Here is a 13,970-nt window from a genome sequence, read left to right on the forward strand (position 1 = left end):
ACTGCCCAAGGCAAGTAAGTATCAGTTTCAGCTCTTGGCAGAGCAAGTGACAATGATGAAAGGGACTTTCCCAAAACCACTATTAAATTTAACTGTCTAATTTTAGAATATAGAAAAAACTTTTTTTTTGAAAACCCAAAGGAAAGAGCAAATGGTATGTAGGGTATATGGCAGATAACATGAATGAGAGAATATTCTTATTTACTGACTGCGGGAAGTGAAAAGAAGAGAGAAAATGGAAAAAGAACTAGTGAATTCTCTTATAACAATCCAAGCTCAGGCACAGTGACTGGACTTTCAAACCTGGCCCTATACACCCTAGATTTGAAATGCCATGGTACATCTGAAGCAGCACAAATGGATGCCTTCATCTGCCTGCAATAAAACATGTCTCTCTCATATCTGCCTCTACAACCATGCTGCAACCTTCCAACAGTTTGACTTCTCCCACAAAGTTGCACTCCTCCATTGTCAGAGAAGACCCATGGAAGTTGATGGACTTGCCATTGAAATCAATGTATTTTAAGTTAGTCGAGTCCATCAACTTCCATGGGTCTTCTCTGAACAGGACTAATATTGGCTAATAACCCACACTTTTACCCTCACAGTAACCCTATGAGATAGGTTAGGCTGAGAGAAAGTGACTGGGCCCAAGGCCACACAGTGAGCTTCACAGCTGAATGGGGATTTTAACCCCATGTCTCCTAGGTCCTAGGCCCACACTCTAACCCTTACACCATGATGGCTCACTTAGTACCTTCATGACTACAAGAATAGAATGGAGCTTGCTTCTGCTGTCCTGATGCTAAACGCATTTGCTTGAGAATAACCACTAGACCTTGCAGATTCTGTAGGAAATTCTATAAACCATATAGCTATGGTGCTACAGCCTTTCCCTGTGTAAATGCACATTCTTCTGAGGAAACAATGCAATTTTGTAATTATGCTTGCAAGCAATCTGTTGATAGGAAAAGCCCCAAATGATTTCATTGTTTAGTGACCTTTCATTCACCTCCTGTGGTAATTAACTCAAAATGATCTAATGCTCCTGGAATTTAGAACTGGCATGATGTAGTCTGGAGTGATATTCTTCCTCCACTTTTATAGAAAAGCAAAAGGCACACCACTTTAAAATGAAAAGCAAGGAGGGGAAATGCTGCTAGCCCTCCTGCAACCAGAAGTGGTTTTAGGGTGGTACGACTAGTGTGGTAACACTGGGTGCTAACCTGCAGGGTATGTGAAAATAATGCTGTAGAATAGAGCACAAGAGATGGATTTTAGTGTCACACAGGGCGTGCTGAAATTTGAGAGCCTGAAGTCCACCACTGCCACAACAGCTCCTCACTACAAACAAGACCAGAACTTTTGTTGTAGGAATGCTGCCCTCTACAGGAATCACATGGCTGCACATGGTTCACCTGCTTCCATTTTTTCTTCCTACCTTTGAGGTAGGTTAGGCTGAGAAACGAACAGGCCCAAGGCTCAAAGTCACCCAGTGAGCTTAATGGCTGAATGGGGATTTGAACCCTGGTCTGCCAGGTCCTAGTCTAACACACTAACCACTACACCTCACTGGCTTCAATGTAAGTTATTCCAAGCTAAGGTGGCATTTCCAAACAGGCACATACTGTACAGGACTGAAAACTTTCTGTTCTATCTGGGCATAAAGGGTGTAGGAACGGGTCAAGCAAACTGTTCTCCATTCACACAATGGGTTTTTGAAGTGATTCTGTAAGTTAATACAAAAGTTACAGTGACATGAGTTCTCCCTATCATTCTTTTAAAAAGGTAATTCCCTGACAAGAGTTAAAAACAGGAATCTAGCTTTCTGTTTACTGAACTCTCAACTCACCCAAGCAAAACTGCATATAACCTATTCTGTTGCAAAGTTTCCAAGGGCATTAACTCAAAGAGGAAGTTTTTAAAGATCAGCAACAGGAAACATAACAGACCCAACCCTAAATATTCTGTTTTCTTTGTGAGACATGGCTTCTCCATCTGTAGCAAAATTTACACATGACACCAACTTTGGGAGAGAGAGGGAGAGAGAACCCTGCAAGACTCACATATCCAACTGGCTGGGTAGACAAGGGTAAACAGTGAAGATGCTGCTCAGCGGTAGAGTGTGTGCTTTGCATCTGTGTCTGCAAAGGGCCCCACATCCAAACCCGAGTACAGTGGTACCTTGGGTTACAGACGCTTCAGGTTACAGACTCTGCTAACCCAGAAATAGTACCTCAGGTTAAGAACTTTACTTCAGGATGAGAACAGAAATCGCGTGGCAGCAGTGGGAGGCCCCATTAGCTAAAGTGGTACCTCAAGTTAAGAACAGTTTCAGGTTAAGAACGGACCTCCAGAATGAATTAAGCTCTTAACCCGAGGTACCACTGTATCTCCATGCAAGGCTGAGAAAGAGCTCCTGGCTGAAACCTACTGGCTGATCTCTGGCTGCTTTGCAGGAGATTGGCAAGGGATTGCAATTGCTAAATGATAGCAACAACAAAACAACTTTTCTCCACCTGAATCAGGTTGCTGACATGAGAAACCAAGAGTAGACTTTTGTGTAAAAGTACTGTGAGCTAAATTCAGTTCTAGTACCGAAAAGCAATCCTGAGACTCAAAGGCACACTGTTCGTTCATTCTTTTTGTGTCTTTTACACATGGCTCTGGTTAGCAGAATTTGAGTTCTAGTAGAAATACCCCAAAGAAGATCCAATAAGTCTGAAGTTTGCTCATCCTTGACACTGATAATATGGAATGAGATGGGTCAATGGTTTGACTTGAGACTGCTTCCTATATTGCAAAAGCAATGCTTTAGAAATGAATAACGCTCAGTAGCAGCAACTTATTCACCAAGCAGATTCAGTCATGGCAAAAAGCTTTGTGGGTGGCAACATGGGAACACTGCCTTCTGTCTGCTACAGGTAGCATTTCTCTTTGGGTGTCAACCTTGCACGAAGAAGGCCACAGGTCCCTCTACCGGCTGGTCTGAAGGCAGGTGAAGTCACCATTTAAGTAAACCTAAGTAGGTTTGGGTCTGGTCAGTGTCTGTAAAGCATATGTATGCCAACTTGGGTTTCACGATGAAGAAAGGTGGTTTATAAACATATGGAAAGTATATTCAGAAGCTTTTTAGCTCACACCTTTTTAGCTTAGGTGTGAGTTATTTTAAGTGTTCGTTTATTCAAAATATCAATATGCTCTCCTTAAGATGAAATTCTTCAAAATGAATATAAATATTCCTCGGGGGGGGGGGGCGGGGACGGACCGCGCGTGGCCGCCATGCCTCCTGAGTCCCAACAAGGTGCAGGAGCGCAGCCGAAAGCGCGCCGTCTTACCTGAGCAGCGTCAGCACCTCAGTCCCGACGGGGCGGGGCCACGAAGGTGGAAGTTGGCAGAGTTGGGCGGGAGAAGCAGTACCTGCCGCCGCCGCCGCCCCGCCCAGACTTTCCAGCGGGCCAGATCACCACAGGTGCGTAAGAAGGCGCCCGCGGGACGTCTCTCCCTGGGCCCGTCGCCAGGGGCGGAGCTTGAGAAGAAGAGAAAAGCGCGGGAACGGAACCCGGGGTCCACCAAGCCCCGCTACCTGGGCTTGGGTAGGCTGAAGGGCCGCCTCGCGCGCTTTAGCAAGGGCACGCGCAAAGGCGTTTGGATGGTAGCTCGGAGTACGCGCGGTCGCGCGCCCCCCTCACCTGTGCGTCCCTGGGGGCGTGGCCCCGCTCACCTGCGGGGCGGTGTCGCAGGCAGACCGAGGCCACCCGCTGCTGCCTGGACTAGCGGAAGAGACGGACTGACTGGCCGGCGAAGGGCCGAGCGCGCGTTCCTCCCTGCCAGCCCATCGCCGGGTGGCCGCGGGAGAGGCTGGCGCGCAATTACTCCCCTCACAAGCAGGTCAGGCTCCCGCCGAGCCTGCCTGCCGCTTCTGCTGAGGTCGACCACCCCGACGACCGCATGGCCTCGGGCTCGTACGACGTGAGCGGCGGCCACGCCCCGGCGGCCCGCGGCCCGCCGGCGCAAAACAAGCCGGACAACACGGCCTTCACTCAGCAGCGACTCCCGGCCTGGCAGCCTCTGCTGTCGGCCGGCACGGTGCTGCCGCTCTTCTTCTGCTTGGGCGCGGCCTTCTTGGCCCTGGGCTTGGGGCTCCACTTCTCCTCGGAGGACATCCACGAGCTGGAGCTCGACTACACCGGCGCGCCAGGCTCCAGTTGCTCTCGCTGCGCCAACGTCACCAGCAGCCCCACCCGCCATGCACCTTGCACCTGCGTGCTGCGCTTTGAGCTGCCCATGGATTACCCTGCGCCCGTCTGCCTCTACTACCAGCTCTCCAACTACTACCAAAACAACCGGCGCTACAGCATCTCCCGCGACAACGCGCAGCTCAGCGGGGACTCCTGGGCGCTGACCAACCCCGTCACAGAGTGTCAGCCTTACCAAAAGAACCACAAGCTCCCCATCGCACCCTGCGGGAACATCGCCAACAGCCTCTTCAATGACACCTTCGCCCTCTACCAAGTGCTTCGCAATGGCTCCATGGTCTCTGTGCCCCTGGACAAGAGAGGCATCTCCTGGTGGACCGACACCAACGTCAAGTTCCGGAACCCCGAATTGGTCAATGGGAGCCTGGCACTGGCCTTCAAGAACACCACCAAGCCTCCCAACTGGCCCTACCCAGTCTATGACTTGGGCAACAACACGGGCCCAAACAACACGGGCTTTGTCAATGAGGACTTCATTGTGTGGATGCGCATCGCCGCCCTGCCCACCTTCCGCAAGCTGTACGCCCGCATCCGCCAGGGGAATTTCTCTGTGGGGTTGCCCCGTGGCACATACCAGCTCAATGTCACCTACAATTACCCTGTCCTCTCTTTCAGTGGTGGCAAGAAGGTCATTTTCAGCACACTTTCCTGGATGGGGGGAAAGAATCCTTTCTTGGGCATTGCTTATCTCGTTTGTGGTTCAGCCTGCATCCTCACTGGCATTGTCATGCTAGTTGTGCATTTGAAATATCGGCACCAAAATGAGGACGATTAATGGAGCAGACTCCGGCAGTCAACAGGTTTAGGGGAGGACTGCTGCAGAAAGTTTGCTGGCCAGAATACTTCTGGTATTAGAATTGAACTTAGTTTGTAGCCTTTCTTTTTTAAAAAAGAAGCCTCATCTTCAGAGTAGTCAAGAATCAAATAGATGCCTCTAATTGTGTGTGAGAATGTGTGTGCTGCCATCTTCAGTCACTATAAATCAGACATTGGGGTATTTCTGCCAAGGATAGCCAACCATGGTTTTCTTTATTCACAACAGAGATGCCCCCAAGGAAATCCATGTAAAATTAAGGGTACAGGAGACTCTCCTCTTGTTTAGTGCTTATGAAACATGGCCTGTTTTCAGAATACTGAGAAGAGATATCCTTTGAAAAGGGGTACCGTGCCAAAGTTTTAATACTGAGGACATACTTCAGCATTTTGATTTGTTCTCCAGCAGAATTGTTCCCAGGTTGAGAGTCCTACTGGAATGACTTGAATGTAGTATCATACATTCGTGTGTCTTATTTTACAGCAGTCTTCTGTGGATATGCTGTCTGGCTAACTTCAGAAGTGATGTAGAAACCTGGGGGATTCTACATGCAGTGATACACAAAGTGTGTTCACTGGTGGAGTTTACAGCATTCTTCATACTTTATTGTGATGACTATGAGCCAGCTGCACTTGCTTAATAATGCATTTTAAATTCTTTGTTGGGATTCAACCATCTTTGGATGCCTTGGGTTTTAAGATATCAGTTACTTTAGCCTTCTCATTCACTTATGAAGACATGCCAGTTGAAATTGATGGTAAGCATGCTACTGGGGGGGGGGGGGGGAGAGCATGCATAGGAAATCCACCCATGCTGATTTTCTAGTGTTCTGTTTTGCTTGCAGACAACTGACTGGAAATATCTTTTCTATCATGCTTTTTGGTAACTAATCACATTCTAAAATTCTCATTCCATAGAAGGTTGAATAAATCTGAATGACTGAGAACTGAAACATATTTTAGTGTTATTCCATTTCAAAACACTCACCCACCTAGCCGGAAGTCCTACTTATTTCACTGCAGCTAAGCAAAATGTAGTCAGGAGGAAGACTTGGTTGTGATAGAACACTAAAAGATTGCTTGGTTTTCAGTGACATATGAATGGATAAGAAATCACATTGCTTGGAGATACACTTGAGTTCACTTGTTCCCACCCCACGCCCCAGGCTGTATGTGGAAGGCATATCCAGTGATAAAATGATTGTGGGACATCCCAGTTTGGGTGTGACCTTCAGCATATAGTGTGATGCATAGGCGGAGGATGAAGCATCCAAGCACAAGGACCCTTCCTGATTTTGCCCATTTTGTAGAAAGAGTGGAAATAGCATCTGAACAGCCCTAGGCATGGACGGTGTGAAATGAGCCCTTCTACCAAGGGGGAACTCAAAAGCTTTGGATGTAGTTGTGCATCCTCCAGCATGTAGAGTGAAAAGAAAACTTTACATGTGTGAGGTATGCAAGAAATCCAATTTGCTGGCATTCACAAAAGGCTTCTTTCTTCCAGCACCCAGGAGAAATGGCAGCAGTGGTGGGAACCAACCATAGGTTGTTGGCAAGTTTTGGCACTGCTTTCCAGCTGCCATGACCAAAAGAGGTTGCCAGTGAGCCTGACCTCATGTATTCAGTCTTTTAAAGAGGTTCATGGTTTTAACTGGTTCTCAAGTGGCTGAAATGGACATGGTACAGGAGACTCGTGATCAAAATTTCCAGGTCTGTTCCTTTTTTAACTTTACGTAGATGGGATTGTAATAGGCACACTTTTTATAACAAGAATACAAAGCTGAAAATGAATGAACTGCAGCTAAAATCTTATGTTCATTTTTCACATGGTCTAGTCGTCATGTAAAGACTGCAAAAAACAAAGCCCTACTTCCCCTGCCCCCTCCCAATATTCTTAGGAGGGTTCCTTCTCCAGCCAGAGAGTGGCTGGAAGTGGCGAGGTGGAAAAAGGTCCTCCTTTCCTTCCAGCAGTGGCAGTTTTAATCTGAAATCTTAGGCATAGTACTGCACCCAGAGCTCAGAAACTGCTCACAGTAATGAAATTCCCTGTTGCAAAACACGCCTGGAACAGTTTTGAACTGTTGCTTGAATGCCTTCATCAGACTTCGTTAACCAGAGATATAACAATACAAAGCTATTGTTACATCTTCGTTAACAAGATGTAACAATAGCTGCCAATACAGTCACAAAGGTTATCATACACCTGAAAGCTACATCACATGTTATTGTTAACAAGCCAGCCTGAGCCAAAAGTAAGCAATGAATATAAATGTTATCTTTGCATAGTACACCAATTTCTGTGCGTGCACACACACACACACACACACACACACATACACACCATATTGCCCTCCATTCAGAAAAGCAGAGGAGACCCATTCCAGCCAAGCAAAACCACTCATGGGAGATGTGCAACAAGGCCTGAATGGAGTGTGGAGGGAGAGGCATGTGGCCTGCAGAGAGTTCTGAGAGACAAATAGAGGTTTGGAATGCCATATTTAGCTGCTGTGTCTGAGGTTCCCCACCTCTGTTCTACTTCCAGTCTTGCAGTCAGTCTCTCTCTGAATTCTAGTTTCTCTCCCAAGTGGGGAGAGTTCTGTTGTGCACAGTGGCGTAGCGTGGGTTGTCAGCATCCAGGGCAAGGCAAGTAATTTGCGCCCCCTAACCCATGGATTTGCGCCCCCTAACCCTTGGATTTGCGCCCCCTAACCCGTGGATTTGTGCCGCCTAACCCTAACCCCCAGATGTTGCGCCCGGTGCGGCCGGCCCCCCCTGCACCCCCCACGCTACGCCACTGGTTGTGCACTAATCCTACTCAAAGTAGACCCACTGAAACTAATAGACAATGGCTAATTTAGGTCTACTCTGAGTAGGACTTAGTTGGCTGCAACCCTTTGTATCCAGGTCTACCCTGCTTGGATAACTCATTTCATTGGTTACTTATTAATGACAGCAAGAATACTGAAAGGTAGAAATTGGAAAGAAGCAAAGAGTTTAAATACACAAAAATGGTACAACATAATTTGGGACATAGCACTCTGAAAAACTGAGGCGAAACTTGGCTAGAGGGTAAAACACTTGATTCCCTCATGGCAGACAGGTGGCCATTCATACAGCACGCAAACAAAGTATCTCCAGAACAGACTGTATCTGCTGCATTCCATAATATATGATTGTGTTAACAGTCTCCTACCTATTGATACTGTACTAGCAGCTTTCAGTTTCTATGCACTTCAGTGCTTGCATTAACTTTACTATTATTGTTTACATCTAAACTTTGCCTTTGGGTTGGGGAAAGGGAGGGGGGATGTTCAGTTTTTAATTATTTTCTTTTCCATAAATAAAAATAAAATAAACTGAGTCATATTGAAATAAAAAAATCTTTGGTCATGATCAGCTGCAAAACGGAGTGGGTGAATAATAAAAGTTTTGCCCACCCCTCTACTGGAAAAAACCCCATGCTGTCACCTACTCTGGACAGAGCAGAAGACTGTTGTTCATGCAACTTGGGAATTTTCCCCCTGCTCCTAAAAAAACCACCCTTTTGCCTGATAATTGCTGATCCATCAGATAACGTTATGTACATTCTTGTTCCTTTGTATTTTTATAGGAAACAAAAGCCTCACCCCACCTGGTTTACAAATAAAATGCAGATTGGGAAGTCTCTTTTCACACTCAAGTACTTCCCCTCTTTTCTTCAGTTATGCAATAAATATATTGCTTAGCAAAGTGCAGTATCCAGAAGTTAATCATTTCCATAGAGGTGATAGTAGAGTGAACTGCTCTATATGTCCTGTGGAAAGAATGTAAGCAGCATGTGTGTTTTACAGAAACTGGGCATTTCCCTTTCTTCTACTGCAAATCAGCCAAGGGACTTTTCTGCTTTTTGTGGTGTTTTTTTCCTTAAGAAATACTTGCAACATGTGGCAGAATAGGAGACTTTCACAACCACAGCTTGAAATGGAAGAACTATGTCACATGGATAAACATTACTCAGAGTCAAAGAAAATGAGGTATATTATCAGGAGATGTATTTGCTCCTACATAGCCTCTTCCTTTTTTTGTGCAAGGGAGCAGAATATAGTCAAAAAGTCAGAATAGCCTTTGCATAAAAATGCCAGACTCAGGCTTATACATGCATTTGTTTTGGGGGGAAATAACTGCAGACTCATGAGAACAGTATTGAAATTATATGAGCTTTGTATATTAAGTATTTTACAAATAAAATTTGTCCAAACCTAAATTCTCAAACTGAGGCTAGGGCCACTCTGGATAGCATGACCACTCCAAATCCCAAGTCATTAGGCAGGGCAATAGGAGTTTCAATGGTACAGCCAGGGTTAAGAAACCCTGTTCTAGAGAAAGGAAGTGAGGACAAGGGAGTTTGGCCAGGTGCGGCTTGCCTTCCTGGCAGTGTGAGAAAAGCTATCTGCCAATCACCCATTCCCACCACCCTTCTGAGTAATACCCCTCCCCACCTTCTCACTATATAGAAAGGTCCGGTGACTTCTGTTTCAGTGTATCTGAAGAAGTGTGCATGCACACGAAAGCTCATACCTAGAACTAACTCAGTTGGTCTTTAAGGTGCTACTGGAAGGAATTTTTTTATTTTGTTTTGACCATGACAGACCAACACGGCTACCTATCTGTAACTGGCAGTGTGAGAAAAGCCATAGAGTTGGAAGGGACCCGAGGATCATCTAGTCCAGCCCCCTGCGATAAGCAGCTGTCCCATATGGGGATAGAACCTGCAACCTTGGCGCTAACAGCACCAGGCTCTGAGCTATCCAGGCTAGCATAGCTCTTATGGAAATCTTGTGATATATGAAGGCATACAAAAACTAGATTCTGTTCTGAGAAATTAATGCATTCTGCTCTGCCAATTTTCTGGAGAGGAATCCCAGAATTGGAAAGAGGCACAAAGTTCATTCTAGCTCAACCCTCTAATGATGGAAGAAATTGGTTGCTACAGCACCCCGGATCATCCCTTGTCATCTAACTATTTTTATTTGCACTTTTTAATTTAGTATTTCAATGTACTCTGCTTATGTTGTGATTCTGAACTGTGATGACCCTTGCTTATAAGGAATAAGGCTCCAAATCCCACTTAAAGCTGTTCGTTTTGCTGGTGACGTTTTAATGACACCTTAAAGCGAGATGGGGACAGTGTGAGGCCAAAGTGAGGTGTCAAGTCGAGTGCTCTTGACTTGTCTGGCTGTGATAGCTGGAAGCTTTGCAGAATAGTGGTGAAGAAGAGGAACAGCTCCATCTGAGCCAGATTCTCTCCTAAGCAGACTCTCAGGCCTGAAAATGGAAAGATGAGGACTAGTGAGGTCTATGAGCACCAATGTTTATCACGGGGTGTGGAAACTTTTCTGGCCCTTCAGCCAGATTCTTATCTCCCCAAGCCTTGGTGGGCCAAATTTGACTAGTCGACAGAGCTGCCTACCTACCAATTGCCTGACACCACAATGGTGTTGAATGACACTGCCCTTTGAAGCTGCAATTTTAGGGGCTACAAAGTGCAGTTTTGGGGCTGTTTAAAAGCCTTTTTGCAAACAGCTCCACATTACTCTTTGACTTTCCAGTTTTCAAGATGGGAGCGTACCTTGCTCCAGAAGTTGAATGACTAGGAGCTCACATTAAACTCCCAATTGTTCCTTTAGAGCCATCCCGCCCCTGATGTCGCATATTATATCAGGTGTAGGACAGGTGGGCATGGTTTGGGTAACTAGTCTCCCAGGCCAAATTGAGACTCCAGGCAGGCCACCTTTGGCTTGTGAGCCAGATGTCCTTCATCCTTGATTTTTGTGAATTGTATAATTGTCTTCATCAGGTATGTCAGATAAATAGAGAAACTACCACTTTTGCCTTTAGAATTTAAATCCCTAAACAACTTGGGACAAGGTTACCTAAAGGGCCACTCCCCCCCACCATATATGCCTGCCTGGCAACTGCACTGCTCAGATGGGGCACTGTGGAGAATACCATATGCCCCAGATGGATACTTACCGTAGTTTGTACTAGAAACAAGATTTTTAATGTTGCAGACCCATCCTGCTGGAACCATTTACCAGCTGAAATTAGACAAGTGCCTAGCATATTTAGGCAGTTACTGAATACATTTTTTATTTAAGTTACAGGTAGGTAGCCATGTTGGTCTGCTGTAGTTGAAACAAAATAAAAAAAAAATCCTTCCAGTAGCACCTTAGAGACCACTTAAGTTTGTTATTGGTATTTGCTGTCGCACGAAAGCTCATACCAGTAACAAATTTAGTTGGTCTCTAAGGTGCTACTGGAAGGATTTTTATTTATTTATTTTTATTTCAGAAGACTGTTACTGAAGCATGACCCACTCATTTTATGGAATATTGTTTGCACAATTGTGGAATTGGTTTTATTGCTTTTAGTTTCAGTTTTACTGAAACTGTAACCTTTTATCTTTTTATCTTATTTTTATCAAATTGTCAACCATTTTGAGGACTTTGGGTTATGAAGCACTTCATAAATCTACAAGTGAATAAGAAATAAATGGAAAGAATTTTGATTTAATTGTGATATCAATTGTAGCATTTTTAAATAATTTTGTATTTTTTGTGAGCCACCTTGGAAGCCTTGTCAAACCAAGGTGCATGTGGAAAAATATAGCACAAATAAACAAGCAACAAAAACAAAACAGGGCTGGCTTGGGAGTTCAGTTTTGTCTGGCTGTCATGTGCCAGCTGACATGTTCATTCACCTGAAGAAATGAAAACTCATGGTTGTCCACTTTTTAGTCTTCAGGCATTCTGTTTCTTTTGTTGCATACTTGATTCAATTTTTTATTTTATTTTAATAATTTACATCCCGTTTAATACTGCAGTATATGTGGTGTACAATAAAAACATAACATTGGTTTCCTTGAAGTGGGGTCCCCCCCATTCATAGTGTATTTTTACGTTTTATGGTGTGTGTGTGTGTGTGTGTGTGTGTGTTCACACTCAAATATACATTGCCCAGATAACTGAAGAACAATAAGAAGAGCCTGCTGGATTAGGTCAGTGTCCCATCTAGTCCAGCATCCTGTTCTCACAGTGGTCAACCACATGCCTGTGGCAAACCCACAAGCAGGAAATGAGCACAAGAGCACTACACCAGTGTGTAGTGTGGTTTAGTGGTTAAAAGCAGTAGACTCGTAATCTGGGGAACCGGGTTCAGGTCTCCGCTCCTCCACATGCAGCTGCTGGGTGACCTTGAGCCAGTCACACTTCTCTGAAGTCTCTCAGCCCCACTCACCTCACAGAGTGTTTGTTGTGGGGGAGGAAGGGAAAGGAGAATGTTAGCCGCTTTGAGACTCCTTAAGGGGAGTGAAAGGCGGGATATCAAATCCAAACTCCTCCTCCTCCTCCTCCTCCTCCTCCTCCTCCTCCTCCTCCTCCAATTTATTGTTAATGGACAGTGTGAAAATCCTGTAAATAAACATGTTCCAGGTCTTTCATAGATGCAGGTACAGAGTGTCCCAAAGGTGACCTATTTGATCGTTGGGATACATTTTTCTACCATTGCTGAAGAAGTGATTAGAAGTTAGAAAGAGAGAAATAATTTACCGGCTGAGAAAGGCTTCCTGTTTTATAAACTCTCATTTTTGCTCAGGAAGTTGGAGGGGTTGAACTCAAATGGGTACTTCCGCTTGAGACTCATCATTAAGGGCAGAAGCAATATTGGTTAGCACTGTGGTTCCCTGCAAAAAGAAAAAGAAAAGAGAAACACAGGAAACACAAGAGAACTACAGAAGGAAGCTTCTGTATGCCAATGCTGTGGTTGGCAATGGTGCCCGTGTGGTCTTTCCTTGGCACCTGCAAAGCCTCTGAGTTCCCTTCTCATTAACCTGTTCATCATGAGATAAGGGGAAATGAAATGGTGAGTTACTTTTCTCTTCTCCTCTTGAAGGATACATAGGTGGAACCCACACACATACAAAAAATGCTGTGAAAATGCTTTCAAACTTCTAGGTGGGCAGGAGCTGGGACTGAACAACAGGAGCTCACCCCGCTGTGGGGATTCGAACCGCCAACCTTACGATCAGCAAGTCCTAGTCACTGAGGTTTTACCCACAGCGCCACCCGCGTCCCAAATAAAGAAGATAAGAGGGATATAAAGCCTTCTACTGTATCAATGCTTGGAAGCCTTCAACCCACAATGGGACTATTTAGACCTGGTATATGTCCTAAATTGGCTCGTGAAGCCATTCCCCCACAAACTGTACCCATCTTCTGTCAAAAACCTTACAAAACACATACACACTTTCATTGCAGACAGATGCTCAGTTATTTCCTTGAGTCAAATTGATATGTAACTTAGCAGGTAGTAAAATGCCACCTGCTATAGCTTCCAAGTGACTTTCCCTGTGCCCAGTGGAAAGTAAATATTTAGTCTCAAGCAAAAAAGTGAGCTCTAGGCACACCCTCCTGCTGTGCCCTTTCTTCCAATTGCACTTACTCCTGCAAATGGTAGCCAACCTTCCTTTGTTCTCCATCAGCTCTTTTGTTAGATAATGGTGGTGGTGGTGGTGGTGGAGAAAAAGGAACCTTACCTTTTCGAATCCCTTCAAGGGATTCCGCATATTGATCTGCAGCAAGTCTCCAATGAATGGCAGAGGCCGTGGTCCAGGGGGAAATCGTTTTGGATGGATATTCTTCCAGAAACCATACAATAGCAAGGAGATAACCAGCAGCCAGCTGAAGAGAGCCATGGTAGCAGTGTGGGAACAGCTACTGTGTCTTAGAGTCTCTGCTGTTGTTTGTGGCGGTGATCCAAACATAATCTGATAAGCGGAGCACCACAGTCTTGATTGGAAACCTTGGAAACCTTCAAGGAGTAGGCGTATCTGTCCATTACACACCCCAGGAAAAAGAACAA

At 45.2% G+C, this 13,970-nt stretch overlaps 3 protein-coding genes and 1 long non-coding RNA gene across 4 annotated transcripts in view; 2 read left to right on the forward strand and 2 right to left on the reverse strand.

The window, feature by feature from the left end:
* The window catches only part of LOC309347231 (receptor-interacting serine/threonine-protein kinase 2-like), a 28,736-nt gene extending 25,268 nt beyond the window's left edge, over nucleotides 1–3,468 (reverse strand). Inside the window, exon 1 of the mRNA XM_081871579.1 lies at nucleotides 3,339–3,468. The gene's annotated coding sequence lies outside the window, so the exon portion shown is untranslated. The remainder of the gene's footprint in view (nucleotides 1–3,338) is intronic.
* SMPD3 (sphingomyelin phosphodiesterase 3) overlaps nucleotides 1–7,677 on the forward strand; it is a 251,449-nt gene extending 243,772 nt beyond the window's left edge. Inside the window, exon 10 of the transcript XR_014158881.1 lies at nucleotides 7,667–7,677. The gene's annotated coding sequence lies outside the window, so the exon portion shown is untranslated. The remainder of the gene's footprint in view (nucleotides 1–7,666) is intronic.
* On the forward strand, nucleotides 3,788–6,025 carry TMEM30B (transmembrane protein 30B). Its single transcript, XM_081871604.1, has one exon. It carries the CDS (start codon nucleotides 3,952–3,954, stop codon nucleotides 5,032–5,034), a length of 1,083 nt encoding a protein of 360 aa, XP_081727730.1. The 5' UTR covers nucleotides 3,788–3,951; the 3' UTR covers nucleotides 5,035–6,025.
* On the reverse strand, nucleotides 7,212–9,442 carry LOC309347250. The gene is made up of 3 exons (XR_014158883.1): nucleotides 7,983–9,442; nucleotides 7,868–7,947; nucleotides 7,212–7,668 (listed from the first exon to the last, which is right to left on the reverse strand). It is a non-coding gene; the product is annotated as an uncharacterized lncRNA (long non-coding RNA).
* Between the last annotated feature and the right edge of the window lie 4,528 nt (nucleotides 9,443–13,970).

Source organism: Podarcis erhardii (assembly GCF_964252035.2).
Source record: "Podarcis erhardii genome assembly, chromosome: 7".
Taxonomy (NCBI): Eukaryota; Metazoa; Chordata; class Lepidosauria; order Squamata; family Lacertidae; genus Podarcis; species Podarcis erhardii.

Coding starts and splice junctions, on each gene's coding strand:
- TMEM30B (XM_081871604.1), top strand. CDS start 3,952: ATGGCCTCGGGCTCGTACGACGTGAGCGGCGGCCACGCCCCGGCGGCC.